Below are 20,232 nucleotides of genomic sequence, written 5' to 3'. Positions count from 1 at the left end.
TTGTACGGTGTCTCTGAATTTTCAAAACGTCTCTCAATATGGCTGCGAAAACGGCAAAAATCTTATCCAGTCCGATTTTTTTAAGACGGACGAAAATATCGGAGGCGGTGTGTAAAAGTGATTGACACAACGTGATGTTATACTTATTTTTTTACGTGCGGACATTTCTGACGCAAATTTCAGACTCTGTGTGCAATGGCCTGTAGTCTAGAAAAAAACACTATAAATACAATTTTGTAGTATATAGTTTAGGAATATGAGAGCGTGTATGTATATCTCACAGCTGATGAGGGAGCGGTTGTCATCCTGAGTGAGCTGGTTAAAGAGCTGCATCTCTTGTTGTACCAGCTCTAGTCTTTGCTGTTTGATCTGATACATCTCTTTCTTGGCATTGAGAGCCTCCTGTGCCACCACCAGATACTCCTTTAACATGCGCTCCTGCTCTTGGCGCCATTGTGTGCGAGGGTTCTCGATCTGGGTCGTCTCTGAGGGAGAGAAACATCAAACCAGTCACAATACGGTAAAAATTACTTGCCAGAAAGACTATTAAAAAACAATCTTAACCATCATAGTCTAAAGTTAAGAATTTTTTTGATTTAAGGTTTATGGACATGCACAATGGTAACTGCATGGTAGTATTCGTCATAATGTTCTACAGTATGAACATAATAATGAATTGCCATGGAATATATCAAAGTCTATGAAATGATCTGATATAAACATACTGATACAGATCGTATTTGAACAATCAAAGTGAAACTTTGTCAGGCCACACATCATTTAGCATGTTTTAATTAAATGTGTAAAATATTCCAGATGTGTAAAACATGTTGTATAAAGACGGAACTAAAGAGCTGAACTTACTATTGATGTGGTCGATGTAGTAGACGCCCACCTGCTGATCATACACCACCTCCCAGCCCAGAGGAAGCTCATCCCCCACACAGTCGGCAAAGGACAGGGGCTTGGTAATCCTACAGGAAGAGAAAGAATGCCAAAATGAACACAATCGTTAAAAACATTGAAAAACCATGTACGGGAATATTTAGCAAAACTGTTCTGAAGGCCGCGATCTGTAACTTTAGCCTTTCTATTGCCATTTTTGTTAGAAGAATAACATTGCATAAAACTGATTACGTGGGTTGAAGTCATACCCGACAGGTCAAAGAATACGTTTTTTAGTATTTAAAGTATTTAAATATTTTCCAACCAGAATTTCTTGCTTATAATGTTTTTATGAAAAATACGTCGGCACACCAAAGCTCAAAAAACATCAAACGTTTTAATCGACTTTCACAAAACGTGTGGCGTTTCAAGCACGTTTTTGTGAAAGTCGATTAAAACTTTTGCGATTTTTGGTGCTTTAGAGTATTTTTCATTTGATTCCTTTTTGGTTGAGCACCCTGAAACTTGAAAAAGTTGATGTGCGTGCCATTCCTGTGTTTTTGCTATTTAATGTGACGTTATTATGGAAATGTAAAACATTGACAGAAATGTAATATGTTGAACGAAGACGGCAGACATTTAAAGAATCTGGAAAATTCCTCGAGAATTTTAATGAATGTGTTCAGTCAGTCAACAGCTACTGATCTCTTCACCCGGGGTTAAAAATGTGTGTAATATAGGCACTGCAGGAAGAGTCCGTCCATAAACACATTCCAAATAGCAGAAAGCATGCCTGCCCAACAACCCACAAACACCAGCGGGACATGGGATACCCTGCACAAATCACTTTTTCACACATTTAATGCACCACGTCAACTTTAGCAATAAAGCTGAATCACATTCTTTAAAATACCTCGAAGACTAGATCTGTATCCCTGAGTATTTGTAGCAAATACTAGCACTAATATGAAGTTTGTTTATTTCATAAAGCACTTACGGATGGTTTCCCGGACAGGGATTAGACTAGTAGACTAAAACAAGAGTAAGAGCTGTCCATACTGAAAACAGCTTGCACTGACATCTCAAAATACATAAGTGCCTTTGTACCGTCTCAAAATGCACAAAAGTAACGTTTTTTGTAAGGTATGTTTGTTAAAACTACTTACATTTTCTGATTTAACTAAAGCCTAGTCCTGGTTTAAACTAATCCCAGTCGGGGCAACCGCCAATCTTAATGAGTGATGAAGTTGTATGAAGAAACTTCAAGCATGAACATCCAACTCATGCAAAGGAGGATACCATGTCCAAATCCCTCTGTCTTTGTGCCCTTGAGCTAAACACTTAACCTCTGTTTGCCCTGAGGTGAGCTGCATGACTGTCTGTGTGCTTTGACCCGTCTCTCTGACTGTGTCAGATAACAGCAGGGTTATGAAAAGAATTCCACGGTTGCTGTAGAATCTGCAAACTGTTAGTAAAATAAGCCCTTAATTCCCCAATTCATCAAACGGAAAAGTCTTGTGATATTCTTTCTAAACATTCTAACAACAATATAGGAAAAGTTCGCGCAAAAATGAAATTCTGTCATCATTTACTCACTCTCGCATCATTCCAAACCTGAATTACCTTTTTGAAGAAACCAATGTCTATTCAATGGACAAAAAACCACTGAGACATTTCTCAAAATATCTTCTTTCGCGTTCCACAGAAGAGTCACATAGCCTACAGGTTTTGCATGACACGGGTGTGAATAAACAACACATTTTTTATTTCTGACTAAACTATCCCTTTTAACAAAAAAAGCCCTAAAAACTATATTCATATACATAGACAATTGCACAAATAACCCTCCTTATGTGCAACTTGCACACAACATCTGTATATTATTCTATGGCGATATTCTTACAAAGTGAACAAAAATAAACGAATCGGTGAATTATATTAATGTAACAATAAAGAAAAGTGAAATCAAACAAAAACATGAGAAATAGACAGCGGTTCGATGTTAAGACACACACTTTCCTCAACAACGGCCTGTTTGTATTCTAAGTGTTATTCAGCACTGAGAGTTTAAATTGCTTTGCAAATTGCATTAAAATCCCACTGATGTCACCATGATGATGCAATCCCTCACATTTCAATGCAATCCAGTTTGAGTAAAACATCAAGACATGAATGTGCACCTTTTAGGCTCCATTCCAAAAAGAAATGATTGCCAGGCATGTGCATGTGCATGACAGTCCTCATCAGAGAGGATTTGAGCTGAAGAAGCAGGCACATCGGCCCGACTGTCGGGCCACTTCTTGACCGCTTCACACATGGCAATCATGCAACACATTCCGTTCAGCCAAATGAGTGTGTTAAACCAGTTTCCTTATTGATGCCTATATCAGTTACAAAAGCAAGGAACTATGTTTTTAGGTGTTCACAAGAAAAAAACAACAAGGAGCTTTAGTGTTATTTTTTGATAACGGAGTAAAATAAAAACAAAATATAAGATATTAAAGGAGCTAACACACATTTGACAGTTTCTTTAACATAGAGACAAAAGGTTTTTGATGGACATATTGGCAAACACAGCCACATTGCTAAGATACAAGAACAAACATACACACATTTGCAATCCTGATCAAATTTCTAAAAATCTCTTTATTCTCCCATCAAAACCTTACTGTTACAACTATGACAACCCTGGAATGAAGCCCAGAATGCCATGCTTTGAAGGAGGCAGATGAAGGGGTAAGTTAACAAGGTTATAAAATATTGTTTGAGCGGATATGAAACCCACTAAAAGTATGAACTATTCATTAAGACACATTCTCAGCGTAATTTGTCTTTTGTCAAAGGGATAGTTCACCTATAAACAAACATTTTGACAATCTTTTCACGCTCTTGTCATTTTCAATAATGACTAAAGAATGTTGGTAACCGAACGACGGCACTTCCTATTGATTTACATGAGTGTACATTCTATCGAAGTGAATGGGCACAGCTGTGGTTCAGTTTCCAACATTCTTCCTTCTGCAGAACACAAAAGAAGATATTCTGAAGAAAGTCTTACAGGTTTGAAATGACAAGCGGGTGAGTAAATGATGAAAGAATTTTCATTTTTGGGTGAACTATCACTTTAAAAGTCACAAGTCATCATTTGACATAATTCTAGAGAAATGGTGCTAAACTAAGTCACAGCTAACTTTAAGGGTGCAACAAGAAGGCTTGGATTATTGTAATTCAACTTAATCGAAAATATTGTAACCTAATATAAAAAAATTACGAGTAAGTCCTACAACATAAACAGTTTATAGTGTAACTACCATGTACAATACGGTGGCTCTAACGGAACAAAGATCTTGTCGCATTTTAACTTCTTTGCTGAAGGACGCACTCTGTAGATCAGTCTGTCCGTTTAGGGCTACTGTAAAAACAAAATGTTGAATTACATGCAAGGGGACCCGCGGTGTATGTAGATAAAAATAGCTCATTGTAAAGTAATAAAAACATAACGCTTCATTATATAAGTTCTTTATACACCTCTGAAGAGACGTATATTATATAGCATTTTGGGCAATAGATCCTCCAAAACCTTCAATAAAATGTTGTAAAAATATGACTTATTATTGTGCCAGACCAATGCAAAAAGTGCATGCGCATGTAAAATTTGACCTTGTATTGAGCCAATCGTAAAAGTACGCACTTCACCTTTAAGAAATTTGTTTCTTCTTTGTTAAAGAGTGTTTAGTTTTTTGGAGGATCTACTGACAGAAATCAAAATAAATCTAGAGGGGATTTTACACTTGTGACCGAGGCACATGGACATCATGTGTGTGAAAGTAGGTTCCAATCCCCAATTCAACTGACAGAAGCATTTAAAATGTGTTCAGCAGGTCACGTGGAAATTTATCAGAATCAGACAGCATGATCTTACATTACTAAGAAGCATGCAACCATACCACTCATACTGTATGGCAAATATTTGTTTTCCAACGGAAAAACTATACAAGGAAAACTTAAGCATTCACACTCAACGAAGATAAACAATTCAAAGCATCAGTTTTAGTCTAGAGGCCTCCAAACATACACAAAGACTCCCAACCACAGTCAACTCACTTCCCACAATACAACACAGCAGGAAACACCACATACACAAGGACTACAGCCATTTCCTAAGCCCAAACTACAGCTTTACAGCAGATCTCCTGAAGAACAACATGGCGATAAAGTCGAGATTCTCAAACTGTAACATTCGACAAAATGTGAGACGCGGAGCTCTGACAGGAAACAGGACCACCCCACATTCTCACCAGGAACCTGAGGTCAGTTTCCTCTTTCTGCAGGGCTTTCAAAAACAAAAGAACAGAATCCAAAAGCCCAACTACGATTAAGGTCCCACAAACACTGGGAGTTTTTGGTTAATAAATCGCATGACGAAGTCACTAACATTAAAGTGATATCCCCTCGCGCCAAAAAACACAAATTGTGTCATTATTTCCTTGCCCTCGTGTCACTAAAAAAACATATGACTTTCTTTATTCTGCAGAAGACAATAGAAAATATTTTGAAGAATGTCGGTGACCTAAACCCGTTGGCTCACATTGACTTGGACTGGTTGTGTGTCCATACAAAAGAAGTCAATGGAGACCAATGGTTTCTGTTCATTAACATTCTTCAAAATATCGTGGTAGCATGTACTGCTTTTGTCATGTGCTTTTGTCTATCTTTGTGTGTATTTTATTGTTACTTTCAATATTTTAGATACAGTCCTATCACAATACAGTATATCTTGCCTAGGACACCAGAATCCCCACCACATCTGATGTTCACCCCACCTTTAAAACCACCATAGTTAGCATAGCATAGAAGCATCACTGCCAAAGTCTTAAAAACACGATAAGCAATGTTTTGCAGATTAGCGAAGAGAGCACAAGTTTTCAAAAACGGCTCTGCCCTCGGACTCGATTCGGGCCCTGAACTTGCTTGCGACTTTCTCAAGCGAGTGTTTTGTTTCAGTTCCTGAGAGACCCTCTGTGCTCCGAGAGAGCTAATCTTCCCATACCACGCCTTTTCTTCCAGAGGAAAGCAGCTCTGCCAGAAGGAGAAGTCTCGGGGTGTTTAGCGGGCCGAATCCCAAAACCCATCATTGGCAGAAAGAAAAAGAGTTACGGGGCCATGGGTTATTTTAAGACTTGGGAATTTCTCAAATACGCTGGGAGCACTGAAATGTGTCCCAAGTTTTAAACAAGTGGAGAATGAATGTCAAGACCATGTATGCAGCACATACTCTAGTACTATAAGTGTAACCATTTTAAACCCTATTTTAAGGCGAAAAACTATTTCCGATTGCGGACTTCGTTTTAAACGCTTACGAAGCAAAATAAAATATCTAAACGTCTCTCCGGACCGTCTTTTTTTCAGGGAGAGTGGGATTACTTTACAGAGGAATTTTCTTTGAGGGAGTGCAAAGAATTTCAGTAAGTGCCAGCAGGCCACAATTAAAAACGAAAAGCAATTTAGCACACAAGACGCAAGCGGCGAACACATTTGCTAATTCTGCAGTCTCCCTGATGTTTCCCAGTAGATATTTCCATCTGGAAGGACGTTCTTGTCCCTGGTGGAAGAGGCATGTGTAACTGGAGTCTGGGCCTTAGGTCCAGGCCTCGTCTGGACATCCACCCTGTCGCTTCTTCAGCTCGAGCCGTTCTGGACAACAAAGGGCCGGACCAACATTCCGCCTGCAAATTAAGATGCTCCCAAACAACAGGCTCTGCATTCCTTGTCAAGAATGTGTTTCTCTAAAAATAATATACCCAAATAAACTTAATTATAGTAGCCTGGAGGCACAGTTTTAATGCCTCTCGTGCTCCAAGCGCTTCTTTCTCGGTTCTGCAAAATCCGGTGGCACAACTTTTGTTTTGGCAACCATATGTTTTAAGAAGCGATTTCATTTGAAGGCCGCTGGTAGAGACGTCACCTTTCATGTGGGCTGATCGCCTCTGTATAACTTTACGGGGATCTTTTATTGGCTTAATTAATTCACAGCCTTCGCTTAGACAACTTGTCGCCATGGCACAGCGCTGCCTCTGCTCTGCGGTTTACAGTTTAATTGTGTAATGGCTTGCTTACCGCTGGAGATATTCTACTGTTAAGGAAACATGTCACACTTTACAAAGCAAAGGTTTTTAAGAGGCATGGAATAGCTTACGTAATGTTAAACTGTGCCTTGCACAACCTCAGCAGGTCTTAATCATAAAAATGATCGGCATGATAGTAAAAGCACCTGAATGACATAAAAAAGTATCTCTCTTTTTAAATGTGACACACGAATGGTCGAATGCTGTCACCACAACGACATAAGGAGCTGCGCTATGTATACGCCGAGGTCCACAGGTGTCCATCTAAAAATTCCACTCTAAGTTTAAAAGATGAGATCCAAACTTTGGGAGGAATTTCATTTATGTCGTTCATTTATGTCGTGGCAGCTGAGCATCAGGCGGCTCTAGACAGACTTCCTCTCTTACCATTATATCCAGCATCTTATAGAAATAGGTCGACTATAAGTAGCACGACTGAAAAACCGGCTTCCAAGACACATTTAGATACTGCCGTCATTCCCGCTATCTCTTTCACAGACAAGACATGATAGAGCGAAAGATCGATCCGAGTGAAATGACAAATATCGGAGGAAGGAAAAATAAGAATGTATATAAACTGTACATTATAAATATGTGTGAATAATTAGGTGGCTGTATCTTTGCTGGATTTCAATTTCTAATGTTTCGCTTGACCGTACAAATATTTAGATCGGAAGGTGTATGGCTTAATGGCGTGCTTATTTTGAATGGATGCTTAAATAAAGCAGCCAAAAATGAAAGAACAATATAGAAACTATTTCAATATTGAATAAAAAGGATACCAGGGTGAGATATGAAGATGTTTTCTGATAAAATGCCAGAAGAATGTTTCTACAAATTCCAGACAAAGGATGACTACCCCTGAAAAATGATTTTTTAGAGACAACATAATGAGTATACTGTCATAACGTGGGAAAAACTACATTTTTGAACAGCAGTGTCTTAATGGTCGTAAAACAGGTTTCCTATGAAGTTTGGGACACAATGATGTGAAATATACTGCTGGCAGGGGCGTCATAATGACTTTAAGTGACACTCCTGACTACTGAACATGTTCTCGACCAGCTGAAAGATTCAGAAGTCCCAGACTTCTTAACTAGATGGTCTTATAAACTACATTAGAAGGAACTTAGTAAGAATTTGTGTTTAAATAAAAAAAAACTTTCAAACAAACTTCTTTAACGTTGTCATTATGGGGAATTTTTTGTAGAATTTTGAGGAAAATAATGAATTGAATCCATTTAGGAATAAGTCTGTAACTTGACAAAATGTGGAAAAAGTGAAGCGCTGTGAATACTTTCCGGATGCACTGTAATTGTCTTGGTATTAATGTGTTAAAGACAAGAACATAATATCATCATAAGATCAGAAATTCATCTTTGGGGCGGATTCCACGGCCGATTGTGCACATTGAAACACAGTGTCGCAGAAATGCAATAGTGGCAGATTATAACGCGTAATAATTGGCTGTATCATGTAATACATATACTGAAGCGAAATAAAAACATAATAATTGTTATAAAAATTACAATCAAAATAATCCCGATTACTATTTAACCCGTCATCATGCAGCCCTCGTTCCACTAATAAAGACGATGGTTACAAGAGGTTTGAATTTGGTGTGTTGTGTATTTGATCAAACTGGTGCTTGATAGCCAACATGATGAATTTCTACAGACTGCCATGGGTTGAAATTCCTCAGTAAACGGCTCGGACGAGTTTGGTACATCCTGCTAAAATAGCATTCCAGACATGATCGGCATAACCTGCGTGTGACTGAGTGCACCTGGCATGCTGAAAAATCTGTGTGAAGCAGAGGCCTGGTCGTCTGGATTTAACAGTTTTGAGTTTAGAGCCTTAAATAGCTAAATCTATCATCAGTAAGACTTACAGTGATAAGCATAAATGTTAGGAGTTCAAAGTGATGTGATATTCCTCCCGAGTCTATTCAAGTTCGGAATGTTCTGATATCTACTATGTGGAATGGAAGAAGTTTAAAAATCAAAATGGCACTAATGCTTGTCTGAAATTGACTTGATATTAAGTGCCAAAAAAGCCATATAAACTGGACTTGTGGCCTCGACCAAAAGATAGAACGCAGACACTAAAGGAGCAGGTATGTCAGTCCGTCAGTGCGCATGATATAATTTTCTGTCATCAGGAGGTTCCGCGTTCATCCTCATACCGTCCATTTTTTTTGGACGCGTTTATGCAAGAGACAGACACGGAAAGTCAAGTATACCTGGGGCTTAAGCAGAGCGTCAAGAGAGTCAATGGGTACATGCAAAAAACCAACACGACTAGTACTTAATCCCACTGCACATTATCCTTAAAATGAAGAACTTTTGTGGACCTAATGGGCCAATTGGGATTTTAGACAATGCATACATGGAAGGGTAGACGTCATATGTATTCTGAGACAAAAACAAGGCTGTGAGTACACTCTTTTCAGTGGGCTGTACTGTCTTAGGTCAACAAGTGCAATTTTCAAAAATCATGTGTAATGTTTTTGTCGACTTCACTTTTTGGAATGAGGACTTTTTGCTGTTAAAATGACTAATACCAAAGTAAACGGCAGTGCAATGCGTTAAACAAGCTGTAGGTCAGTCCATAATGTCACCTAAATTTCGTTCGGATCAAAACAACATGAGCACTTTTCAGAACATCTTTCTTCTGAATGCAGCACAAAATGACAGACAGTTGAATCCAATAGATTAAATCAATAGTTAAATCTTCAATATATGGTTTTATAAACAGGAACGCATTTGTGGCGACGGACATGCAAAGTGTACCGACAATGGAAGAATCAGTTAAGAACTCCCCAAAAGAGATTGAAGAAACAGAAAACAAAAAGCCTAAAGGGACTAAACACAAAAGAAGATATTTTGAGAATGTCCATACAATGGAAGTCAAAGAAGCCTATGTGGTTTTGTAACCAACGTTATATCTTCCTTTTGTGTTCTGCAAATAAAACGAAAGTCAAACAGGTTTGGAATGACATGTGTGAGTAAATGATGACAGAATTTTCATTTCTGGGTGAATTATCTCTTTAAGTGTTTGTTTAAATAGGTATAGAGTTATATTTTACTACAAAATAATCACCATAAAGTTACCTTGCAGGCATACAACCTCAAGTGTGAGGTAAAAGGCCCTTTATCTTTACATGTTTTCAAGCGCCTTTTACCATATCATGGGCCTTAACATGCGCATCACAAATTTTTCACAACAAAAGATGAAAGCCTATGAGAGCCTGTGACAATAAGAACAAGCATAAACAGCGGCGACACAATATTTAACATGTTGGCAATTCAGTCCAAAAAACTGGAAACAAACACACATTGCATCATACAAAGCCATGATCACAGGCCCCTTTTTAACAAAAAAAAAACTTGCCCTCCCCTTACCGACACAATGAAAACACCAAGGGATGCAAAATAGCGTTGAGGGGTTTGCGTTCATGCAAATAACCTTTTGGTGCTGGCAACTCGGCTTCCACTTTCCAGAATAATTGAATTTGGTGTGCTTTGTGACCACGCATAAAGGCTTCCCTTTGCCAAGCGGCAGGCCTGGCTGTGGCCATTGCATAACAGAGCCCGTAAAGAAAAAAGGAACGCCGCGGGGGCCTGGGGATGGAGGGAGGGAAGACACGTGGGAACATCTGCCTCCATTGGTCAGCTTTGTCTGGGGCCGAACACGGGCAGAGTCCCTCAGGCATTAGTGTGAGCATGCCTGACATTGCACTCATTCCTCAGTTACAAAAGCTTCCCCACAGAAACTGCACTGGAGCAAGTGGACGGAGGAGCTCGGACTTTTACGGAGCCACCTTAGAAAGCATGCAAACGCAGATGATATTCACCGTTCACCCGACTATTGTCTTGTCGAGGTGAAACACACCCTTCCTGCATAAAGTATTTGAGACAATACTGAGAATACCACAGAAAAAATGTTGCATCTGTGTGTTTATGTTTACATTATACTGTAGATACTGGCATTCTCAAAAGTATGTTAGTCTTTAGTCCGCTTAGCATTAATCTACTGTGTGGATTACTGCTCAAATTGCAGTCTTGCGAGATTTTTAAGCTATGGGAGAAAAACAACACCACAGTTTTTTTTTTACCTTTTTTCGCTGGAAGTCACGCTCACATGTTCTCTTAAGAACCGGTATCGGTAAGCACCACACAAATAGGTTCTATAAAACCTCACCTGGTTTGAAGACAAAATAATTTCTCAAAAAATGTTTAACTCAATTGCTCGATCTGTCAAATGCAGCAACACAGCCTCAACCAATTGTGTGAGTTTGGGGGCAGGTCTATCTGTTTAGCCAACCAATGGCAGAGTAGCAAGTGTTTTGGAAATTAGTATGAAAAGAATTTAGCATTTTGGAAGTGATAGTTCTTTTATCTTTTACTAACCCTCTAGTCAATTCAAACCTTTGACTTTCTTCAGCAGAACACAAAAGAAGATATTTTGAAGAATGTTGTTAACTGGCCCCCATTCACATGCATTGATTTTGTGTCCATAAAATCGAAGTGAATGGGGGCCTGTTCTGTTCGGTAACCAACTTTTTTTCAACTTATTTTGTGTTCTGCAGAAGAAAGAAAGTCATAATTGAAATGACAAGAGGGCGAGGAAACGAAGACAGAATTTCTATTTTAGGGTGAACTATCGCTTTAAACTAATTTAGAACAAATGAGTGTGATTTCACTGCGACAAAACCTATATGAACACTCCATACTGGTTGCTAAACACATTTTTAGTTACAGCTTTTACATTTTTAATTTTCCAATTCACGTTAAATGATGTCCTAATAGGTTGGTGTGGTATGGGGCTCCCTCTAATATGATGCAAACATCTAGTCAATATTTTCAGCATCACAATGTTACCAAACATAACGTTGTTTCATCTTTAAAAAAAAGGAGATATAACTTTATCATAATTATACAAAGACTGACTTGAACTTTACTGCTTAAAGAAAATATTTAGGATTTTAATGAATCCCTGAAATAAAGATAACTGCAAATTATGATTCAGGAGAGCCAGGATAGGCTCATACTCGGATAAACTTTTGATGTGTGCGGAGCGAGAAGTGAAGGCCAGGTGCTGGAAGATGAGCCTGTTTCACAGAGGAGCTCCAGTGGTTTCCCAGGTGACTGTGCAATGAATTCACACAGTAATACCAATTTTCACTACAAGCTGTCACATTGCCTAAAACCCCAAGAACTCGTGTTCATTGGTGCCCAGATGCTGCTTAAACACACAGGTGGTGTAAAAAATTATGGCAAATCAACTGAATATAAGACACTTCAGCGAGATGAGTAATGAAAGGTACACCAATGTCCTGCACTGCTAACAAAAAGTAGAATTAAACAAAACAAAAATCACAAAAAACCTGGGTTGGGAGAAACTTGTGGAATCAATTGTGGGTATTTTCTTTTCATATTCGGCCGTTTATACTTTCTGAACAGTACAGAGATAACAAGGAAAAGGTGCTCATGGGTCACAAGTTGGATTCAAACCCATGAGCACCACAGCTCGATTTGTTGAAGCATGCACGCTAACCAACAGGCCACTGTCCACTTTAACGTCTGCTTTGTAACCATTTACTGCTTTCCTGACATGAAACGATGAGACTTTTCAGACTTCAGGCAGCTTCACATTACAAAACATATCACATGGCTATGCTGACAAGAGTCTTCAGGCAGATCAGGTTTTTCTTATCTAGCGTTTTATCAGCTGGTTAGTCCATTCTGTCTCCTGAATAAGAGAGTAAAAGTGTAAGGAGGACAACACAGGTGCTTTAAAATGAAAATTAAATATGCACCATCCAGCATAAGTGCGAAATACAGAAATTAAACATAAATACTTTGTATGGGATGTTGCAGTTTCCATAGCTACCGTACCGGAAAGTGATCATTTACACAAAAATTTAAATCCTTCCATCCTCATGTCTTTATTCAAACATGTATGACATTCTTTTTCAGTGTACACATGTAATTGCGGAGAACACTGCTAACTAAACAACACTGGATTTCATTGACTTTCACTGAATGGACACAAAACCACTCTGACATTTCTCAAAATATCTTCTTTATCTTATGAAGACTCATACACAAACTTTGAATAGCATGACGGTGAATAAAGGTTCACCCAATTATATTTTTGGGTGAACTATTGTATCTCTTCAAGAGGTTCATCCTTGAAATAATGCAAAAATAAAATAACTCTACAAACACTGTAAGTGTTGAAATTTAAACCATGTTGCCAGGTCCCCTGAGAAAACTCTCCATCCACAGCACGACAGCATAAAACAGTGTCATGCGATGACAGAATTGCCTTTGAGATTGTAAGATACTCCCTCATTGTTTTAATAAACGAGTGACTATAAAAATTAGTATGGATGAGTTATAACTATACCAAAGACAACAAATCCTCCCATTTAATTCACACAAGGCCTCTAGTGAACTCGTGTGTCTAAATAAATCCGACTGAAAAGCTGGTTTCTTTGCTGCTGAAAATACAGACCTCACAAAGCACATCCACACTGCTTTCCCAGCGGCCCAACAAGCATTCCATACATATTTGCACATGGAACTCTTGGAGCTAAAGTTCAATTCTCTCTTTCATTTGAACACTGTTTACATATGCGACCACTTAAAAAAAAGAAAGCGAAAAAATACCACGCTTTTAATAACTACATCATGCAAATGAGTACCTAAATACAGTACATACGTTTAATGCCTATATAGTAAGATCTTTCCAAGGTATACTGCAATAAAAGTGTCAGGTAAATGTTTCCTGGTAAAATATGACCAATATTCAAATGTGTCAAAAACATCCCTTTGATATTTAAAATCTTGGTTAAATATTTTCTAGACTTAGCGAATATTGTTTATAAAGAAGCCCACACAAGGGACACCGGCAAATGCATAACATACACTTTTGACTGACAATCAAAGTACTGTACATTGTTCAGCCTGGATGAGAGATAAACTCAATTAAAGTGATAGAATTTCCATTTTGGGGTGAACTGTCATCATTTATTCACCCTCTTGTCATTCCAAACCTGTATGACTTTTGCTCTTCCGCAGAACACAAAAGAAGATATATTGAAGAATAGTGTTAACCAAACCCATTCACTTTTAGTGTGCGGACACAAAGCCATTGTTTGGTTACCAACATTCTTCAAAATCCCATCATTTGTGTTCTGCGTACGGTAGAAAATCATACAGGTTTGAAATGAGCCGAGGGCGAGTAAATGATGACAGAATTTTCATTTTGGGTGAACTATCCCTTTAAATGCATCGCACCTAAAAAGGTACAGGAAAGGTTTATACAATTCCTCCAGTCATAGAATGTATTATAAAAACATCGAAATATGTAACCATAACCTCAAACCTTGTGTGTTTGAAATGTTACACAGACTGAAATGTTTGCAAGCCCTTTCCGAGAGACACTATATGGGATAAAACCTCATTGTTGAATGTTAAAGTTTTTCGTTTTCAGCTTCGTGTCCCGTCATCATTAATAAGTATAATGTCTTTACTCCTACAATTCATTACGTTTTAACTACTAGTCGAAGGCAACACATGACGGACATGCTCTGTCACTCTGTCAGGTTTTACAGTTAATGAGTGACCAATTCACAACTCATAAGACCTAATAATATTATCATAGAGTATTTTGATCATGAACAGCATTGCTAAATTTGATGCTGTTACAATACCATCTCCAACCAAACAGAACAGAGGAAAGGGTTCAGCCTGCAACAATCCTAGTCTACATCCATCCAGTAAACAAAGATTCTTTCTTTGCATTGACACATTGAAGCATTTGCTCAATGTTACGCTAAAACATTGTTACATTGTATCAGCTCCATGCAACTTCCCTCGCTCCTTAATCATCACTTCAATCTGAGCCCCCGCCCTCTACAACCAAACAATCTCGAGACTTCAGCCAACAATAAACCGCGCACGGTCACTTTTACCTGTCTCTGGGGTCGATCCACGAAGTTTGTCGAGTGTTGTGGTCAATGTAAAAGACTCTGCCATCATAATCCCTGGCTTCCTCCCAGCCCGGGGGCAGCGGCAGCTCCGAGCTCTCTCTCCGCTTACAGCTGCTCACCCACGGCATAGCGCTGAGGGAGTGTAGGGGGGTCTAACCCCCTGCCTTTAACTCCAACAACAAATATATCACAACTTTCTACTGCATTACAAAAAGTTTGGCTCCCATCGACTCACGGAAACGACAAGGAGGAAACGAGAGGGGATCAAATCGACACGGGCTGTCCAGCATCCACCTTTTCCAAAAAGTTTCTCGGCGCTCTCATGACTCTGTGTGTCGGTCCTCCATGTTTGACTCTATCTACCATCTTTCATTCCACACTGTCCATATTCGGGCAGGATCATTAGCATAAGTACCGCCCCGAAGAGCTTACGTGTATCAAAGCGAGCCAATAGCAACACTCGTACGATTTTGGGATTTTTTTGACTGAGGTATATGCGAGCATATTTGTATTCCCTCCCTTTTTTTGTGAAGTTTATGAATTGTTGTAAAACATAATTACTCAATGCAACTTTTTCTCGTTATCTCATTGGAACAATCCGAAGTGTGCTTATCAAAATATATAGTGTTTAGGTTGCAATATTACATTTGTAATCCTTAGGGAAAGGGGAATAAAATATAACAAAGGAACATAGTATATTTATAGTTTTGTATAAATTATATCATTTTAAACATCTGTGACAACCAGTGGTTATTAGTTTAAATCAAAGTTTTTTCTAGGTATTCTTTTCAGGAATTCGCTATTTCATTACAGACACGTGACTGCACAACAGAATGGAATTTGTTTCTTTTTTAGTACAAGAGCGCCATCTGTTGATGTCAACTTTCTGTTCATTGTCTGACTGTATAATACAGGTAGTGATGATTTAAATCTTGTCCGTTTGATCATCCTTCATCTGGTCCTTAAGAAGTTCACCTATAAGGACGTTTCTTACTGTACATCAGTCAAATGAATAGTTTTGTAGGTAGGTTGTTGATTCTGACACAGTCTAATAATATAGTAATTTATATTATAGTAATCTCTTTTTTTCTCTCATTTTAAAACGACATAATAACATAATTAGTTATTAACTGTGAAAAGGTATTGCTTGATTCTCTCTGTCATTGAATTCTTTGCATTTTTTTAATCTGCGCCCCCTTTATACTAATTTCACGTGTCGTGCTTTTGAATTCTATAAAAAAAGAAGTGACAAATGGATGCACTTTTTTATGAGATCTATAGTTAATGCCTCACCATACCTTCCTTCCTAAATGTCCTTCATTTTATTACACGTTATCAAATATACTAACAAATAAATATAAAGTGAAACAATATTTATTAAACATTTACAATAATGTATTTAGAAAACGTTAACATAATATGAAACATTAAACAATTTGATAAAATAAGTAAAAAATATATTTGTCTGTGTAGGGGTGCATGCAAGTGTAAATTCTCTTTATTCTTTAGAGACAAGTTTGTCTGCAAAGGTGTGCTAAAATGTCGTTTAGGAATATGCTCTTTTGTCAAAAAAGAGTTAATAATGTTGTTTTGTTATAAAAATGTATAAGGTATGAATTTGAGTTAGTCTATTATTAGTATTATTACATATGTCCACGTATATGAATATGAAAATGTAAGGGTTTTTATGAATAACTGCGGTGTGATGGTAAAGCAAATACAGTTAGCCCAGTTTAATAACAATACTCAATGGAAAGTCATCGTAATGATAGTAATAGTGTGTGTTTGTGTAAATTATGTGTTGGTTGAGAATCAGCACCACATCACAGATTTATTCCTCAGCCTCCCCTTTAGACGTGGCATTGTGTCTGCACAGTACACATTTCTGTCTCGGCACACATTTGTTACTTGGGCCGTCTGGGTAAACGAGACAACCGCATTAAAGGTAACTTGCATTTTCTTCTTAAGAACAAAAAGGAAGTACGGATGTATCTCGAAAGAAATCTAATTTTGATGAGAATGTTTTGTTTCACGGGAATGTAATAAAGCATTATCAATTTTTACATGTTTTAACATTCAAAAAGATTTCAATGATACGATTTGCTATTATAAAAGTTTGATAAGGTAATTGAAAGAAAATCAGTTTACTATAGATACCTGAGCTTTTATAGTCAATATAAATGTTGCGTTGGAGTTACAGTCGGCAGGCATCAAAGAGTACATGTTGCATATTTGGAAAGCTGTTGTTTGACTCAAAGAATTGTCTGCCGGGCACTTAGCGGAGCTTATCTCTCAGCCATTCGTTCCACTCCAAAAACCCTGCTTATAGCAAAAATGTTTGTTGTCCGTTTGTTGCACTTATAAACCTTTTTGGCCTCCTCATGACAACCCAATGACAAGTGCTGTTGCTGATAGCGGGGCAGGAAAATTAGAAGATGCAAACAAACCCTAATGAGGTAGTGAAATCAAAATGTACAAAATGACAACAATCACAATTTTAATGGCATCCTGTCTGTGGTTTAATGGCATCCCGTGTGGCCCTTGGTCTGCCAGGGCTCTAACTCTCTCTCTCTCTCTCTCTCTCTCTCCTCTCCTCTCTCTCTCTCTCTCTCTCTCTCTCTCTCTCTCTCTCTCTTTCTCTCTCTCTCTCTCTCTCTCTCTCTCTCTCTCTCTCTCTCTTTCTCTCTCTCTCTCTCCAAACAGCATCCTAGAAGGCAGGGCCTAATGTTTGAGTGCCCTCTTTCCAATGTGTACCTCTCCTCTACTTCTCATGCTCAGATGATGAGTGCCTCTCTTGGTGAAGACTGACGGACTGCGATCCAGGGTGCATCTTCTGTTCTTCTTGATCTCTCTCACTTTTCTCTCTCTCCTCTCAACAGGAGGAGGCTCTAGAGGTACTAACCAGGCGTAAAGGCTGTTGGTCGTTCAGCAGCAAACATGACAAACCCCTGCAATGTGGTTATGGAGCTTCTGGGGGTGTTTCTTGGGACAGGGGGCTGGTTATGCTCGCTGGCAGCCACTATCATGCCTCAGTGGCTGTCTCTCTCGACTGAGCTGATGGCTGCCGAGAGCTACGAGCAAGGGCTGTGGGAGGCCTGCGTGGTACAGGAGGTCGCCGGCACCGAGTGTCGTCCATATGACACCATTCTAGGCCTGGGATCAACCCTGACGCTGGCTCGGGTTATGATGTGTCTGTCAGATGCCACGTGTCTTCTCGGACTTCTCCTGGCCATTCCTGCCATGAGTCAGATCAACTGCTGCAAGGGCGAGGAGGGAGAACGGACCAAGAAGGGTTTGAAGATCACAGCTGCTGTGTTTTTATGCATCGCTGGTTTGCTGGTGCTCACTCCGGTCTCTTACGTCGCCCACGACATCGTTATGAAGTACTTCGATGAGACGATACCACATGTAGTGGCACGGTCAGAGTTCGGGGATGCGCTGTTCGTCGGATGGGCTGCTGGATTTCTTGATGTTGTTGCTTCTGTATTGTTGTTTGCGTCTAGTTGTGGCTCAAGAGACCATGAACCTCATCTTGTGTATCATCATCAAAGGCAAGAGATCAGGACTGTGGATGGGTCTTTAAGGAAGCGCACTGAGTATGTTTGAGGTTTTCTTCTGTTTGACAAAAGACTTAAGACTTTTAAAGGCCTTTTAATGTTGAGGCTTTACTGTGGAAAACTTTTACTCTCCTCAATTTATGCATCAATCAAATCGATGAAACAGGTAAAGCATTATAATGAATATCTTTTGATATCTGAATCATCTATTTGATTCCCCTTATTTTTCTTATCAGTAATGTACAAAACATTTTTTAGTGCAGTATATTTCAATTTCTTTCAAAGATCTGTAGTGAACAACAAATGTACTGTAACAATGACATTTTTTGATTAGCACTAGAAGTTTGTAAGAAGTTAAAAAAGGAATTTGTAGATTTTTATAAAAGATTTTAACCAGAAATGTTGGTCGTCTATATGTGTTTTTCTCCATTCATTGTTTTGCTTTCATGTGAAGAGCACATCAGCAGATCAAGTTTAAGGATCACATTGGTGAATTAAAGCAATCTGGGACATTTTAGCGATTTGAACTTCTTTAGTTTGTTATTCTCACTGCAAAACTTTATCTCACATGTCCAAGACAGAATATGGTCATGTTAACCTTTCCGTGGGTGCAAGAAATGCTTGTAATGAAACAGCAAAGCCCATTCTCCTGGATCAGCCTGCCCTAATTCATCCTAACAATGAATCAATAACATTTGTAATGTTAAGACTGTGACTGTGGACCGTGCAGAATGCATTAGTTCAATACAAATGTCAAAAATATGAACTCTTAATGTCACCTGCAAAAGCAACACATATTGTTTAGCAGTCAGGTGAAGAGAATCTACAAACCAGCTGGTGCCAACACGGAACAGTCTAACTTTTGTAGAAATTACATAATAAGCTGACCGAGCAGGTATAGGTCATACAAATATCCCATACATTTTCTTGTTTGCTCTCTGTTAGGCAAACAATTTTAACGGTAATAATTTAGTTTTATAATAATATATTACATTTATACTATTTTATGCAAACTTGTGTAGCACTTTGTTTCCAAAGGGGCTTAAAGGGATAGTCCACCCAAATATTCTGTCATGAATTACACCCCCCAACCCCCCCGAGTTGTTTCAAATCTCTACAAATGTCTTTGCTCTGTTGAACGCAAAGATATTTTGAAGAAAGCAAACAACTGACATTTCTGGGGCATCAGTGACTATAATAGAAAAAATGTAAATGGTAGTTAAAGGTGCCTACTTTCCTAGTATGGCAGTCAATGGTGCACCAGAACTGTCAGTTGCTAACATTCTTCCAAATATCTTTCTTTGTGTTTATACAGGTCGGAACAACTTGGTGAGTAAATGAGGATTTTCATTTTTGGGTGAAGTATCCATTGAAAGTACAATGCATTGAAGCTAAAAAAAATTCTGCTTGTGCATCTCCTGGGAATCGAACTCGTGACTCTACTAGTTAAACAATATTAAATGAATGGCTGATGTCAGCTTTACAAATCAAGAGTATAAAAGGACAAATGGAAGAAAATCCGAGTCCTCTATGTTCTTGTGCTCATTCAGGTGAGCTAATGGCAATAAAATTCCTGCTTGAGTGTAATAGTCTCTGATGGTCAGAATAAAGACTAAGCTGTGTATAATGAAGGCTTTAATGAGCAGCATGTTCCCCGTGGAAT

At 38.6% G+C, this 20,232-nt stretch overlaps 2 protein-coding genes across 2 annotated transcripts in view; one reads left to right on the top strand and one right to left on the bottom strand.

Annotated features, from left to right (window-relative positions):
- wwc3 (WWC family member 3) overlaps nucleotides 1–15,397 on the bottom strand; it is a 31,836-nt gene extending 16,439 nt beyond the window's left edge. The window contains exons 1-3 of the mRNA XM_079461216.1: nucleotides 14,995–15,397; nucleotides 865–974; nucleotides 282–485 (exon numbers count right to left, since the gene is read on the bottom strand). Coding sequence (XP_079317342.1) covers nucleotides 282–485; nucleotides 865–974; nucleotides 14,995–15,140 — 460 coding nt within the window. The 5' untranslated portion in view covers nucleotides 15,141–15,397. The remainder of the gene's footprint in view (nucleotides 1–281; nucleotides 486–864; nucleotides 975–14,994) is intronic.
- A 1,467-nt stretch (nucleotides 15,398–16,864) lies between these two features.
- Nucleotides 16,865–18,960, top strand: cldn33b (claudin 33b). Its single transcript, XM_079459556.1, has 2 exons — nucleotides 16,865–16,957; nucleotides 17,892–18,960. Exon 2 carries the CDS (start codon nucleotides 17,950–17,952, stop codon nucleotides 18,616–18,618), a length of 669 nt encoding a protein of 222 aa, XP_079315682.1. The 5' UTR covers nucleotides 16,865–16,957; nucleotides 17,892–17,949; the 3' UTR covers nucleotides 18,619–18,960.
- Nucleotides 18,961–20,232: the final 1,272 nt, after the last annotated feature.

This window comes from Barbatula barbatula, assembly GCF_947034865.1.
Source record: "Barbatula barbatula genome assembly, chromosome: 7".
In the NCBI taxonomy this organism is placed as follows: domain Eukaryota; kingdom Metazoa; phylum Chordata; class Actinopteri; order Cypriniformes; family Nemacheilidae; genus Barbatula; species Barbatula barbatula.
This window is presented reverse-complemented; position numbering and strand designations above follow the sequence as displayed.

What these genes read in the sequence shown, in the direction of transcription:
- cldn33b (XM_079459556.1), top strand. Translation starts at nt 17,950, where the DNA reads ATGACAAACCCCTGCAATGTGGTTATGGAGCTTCTGGGGGTGTTTCTT.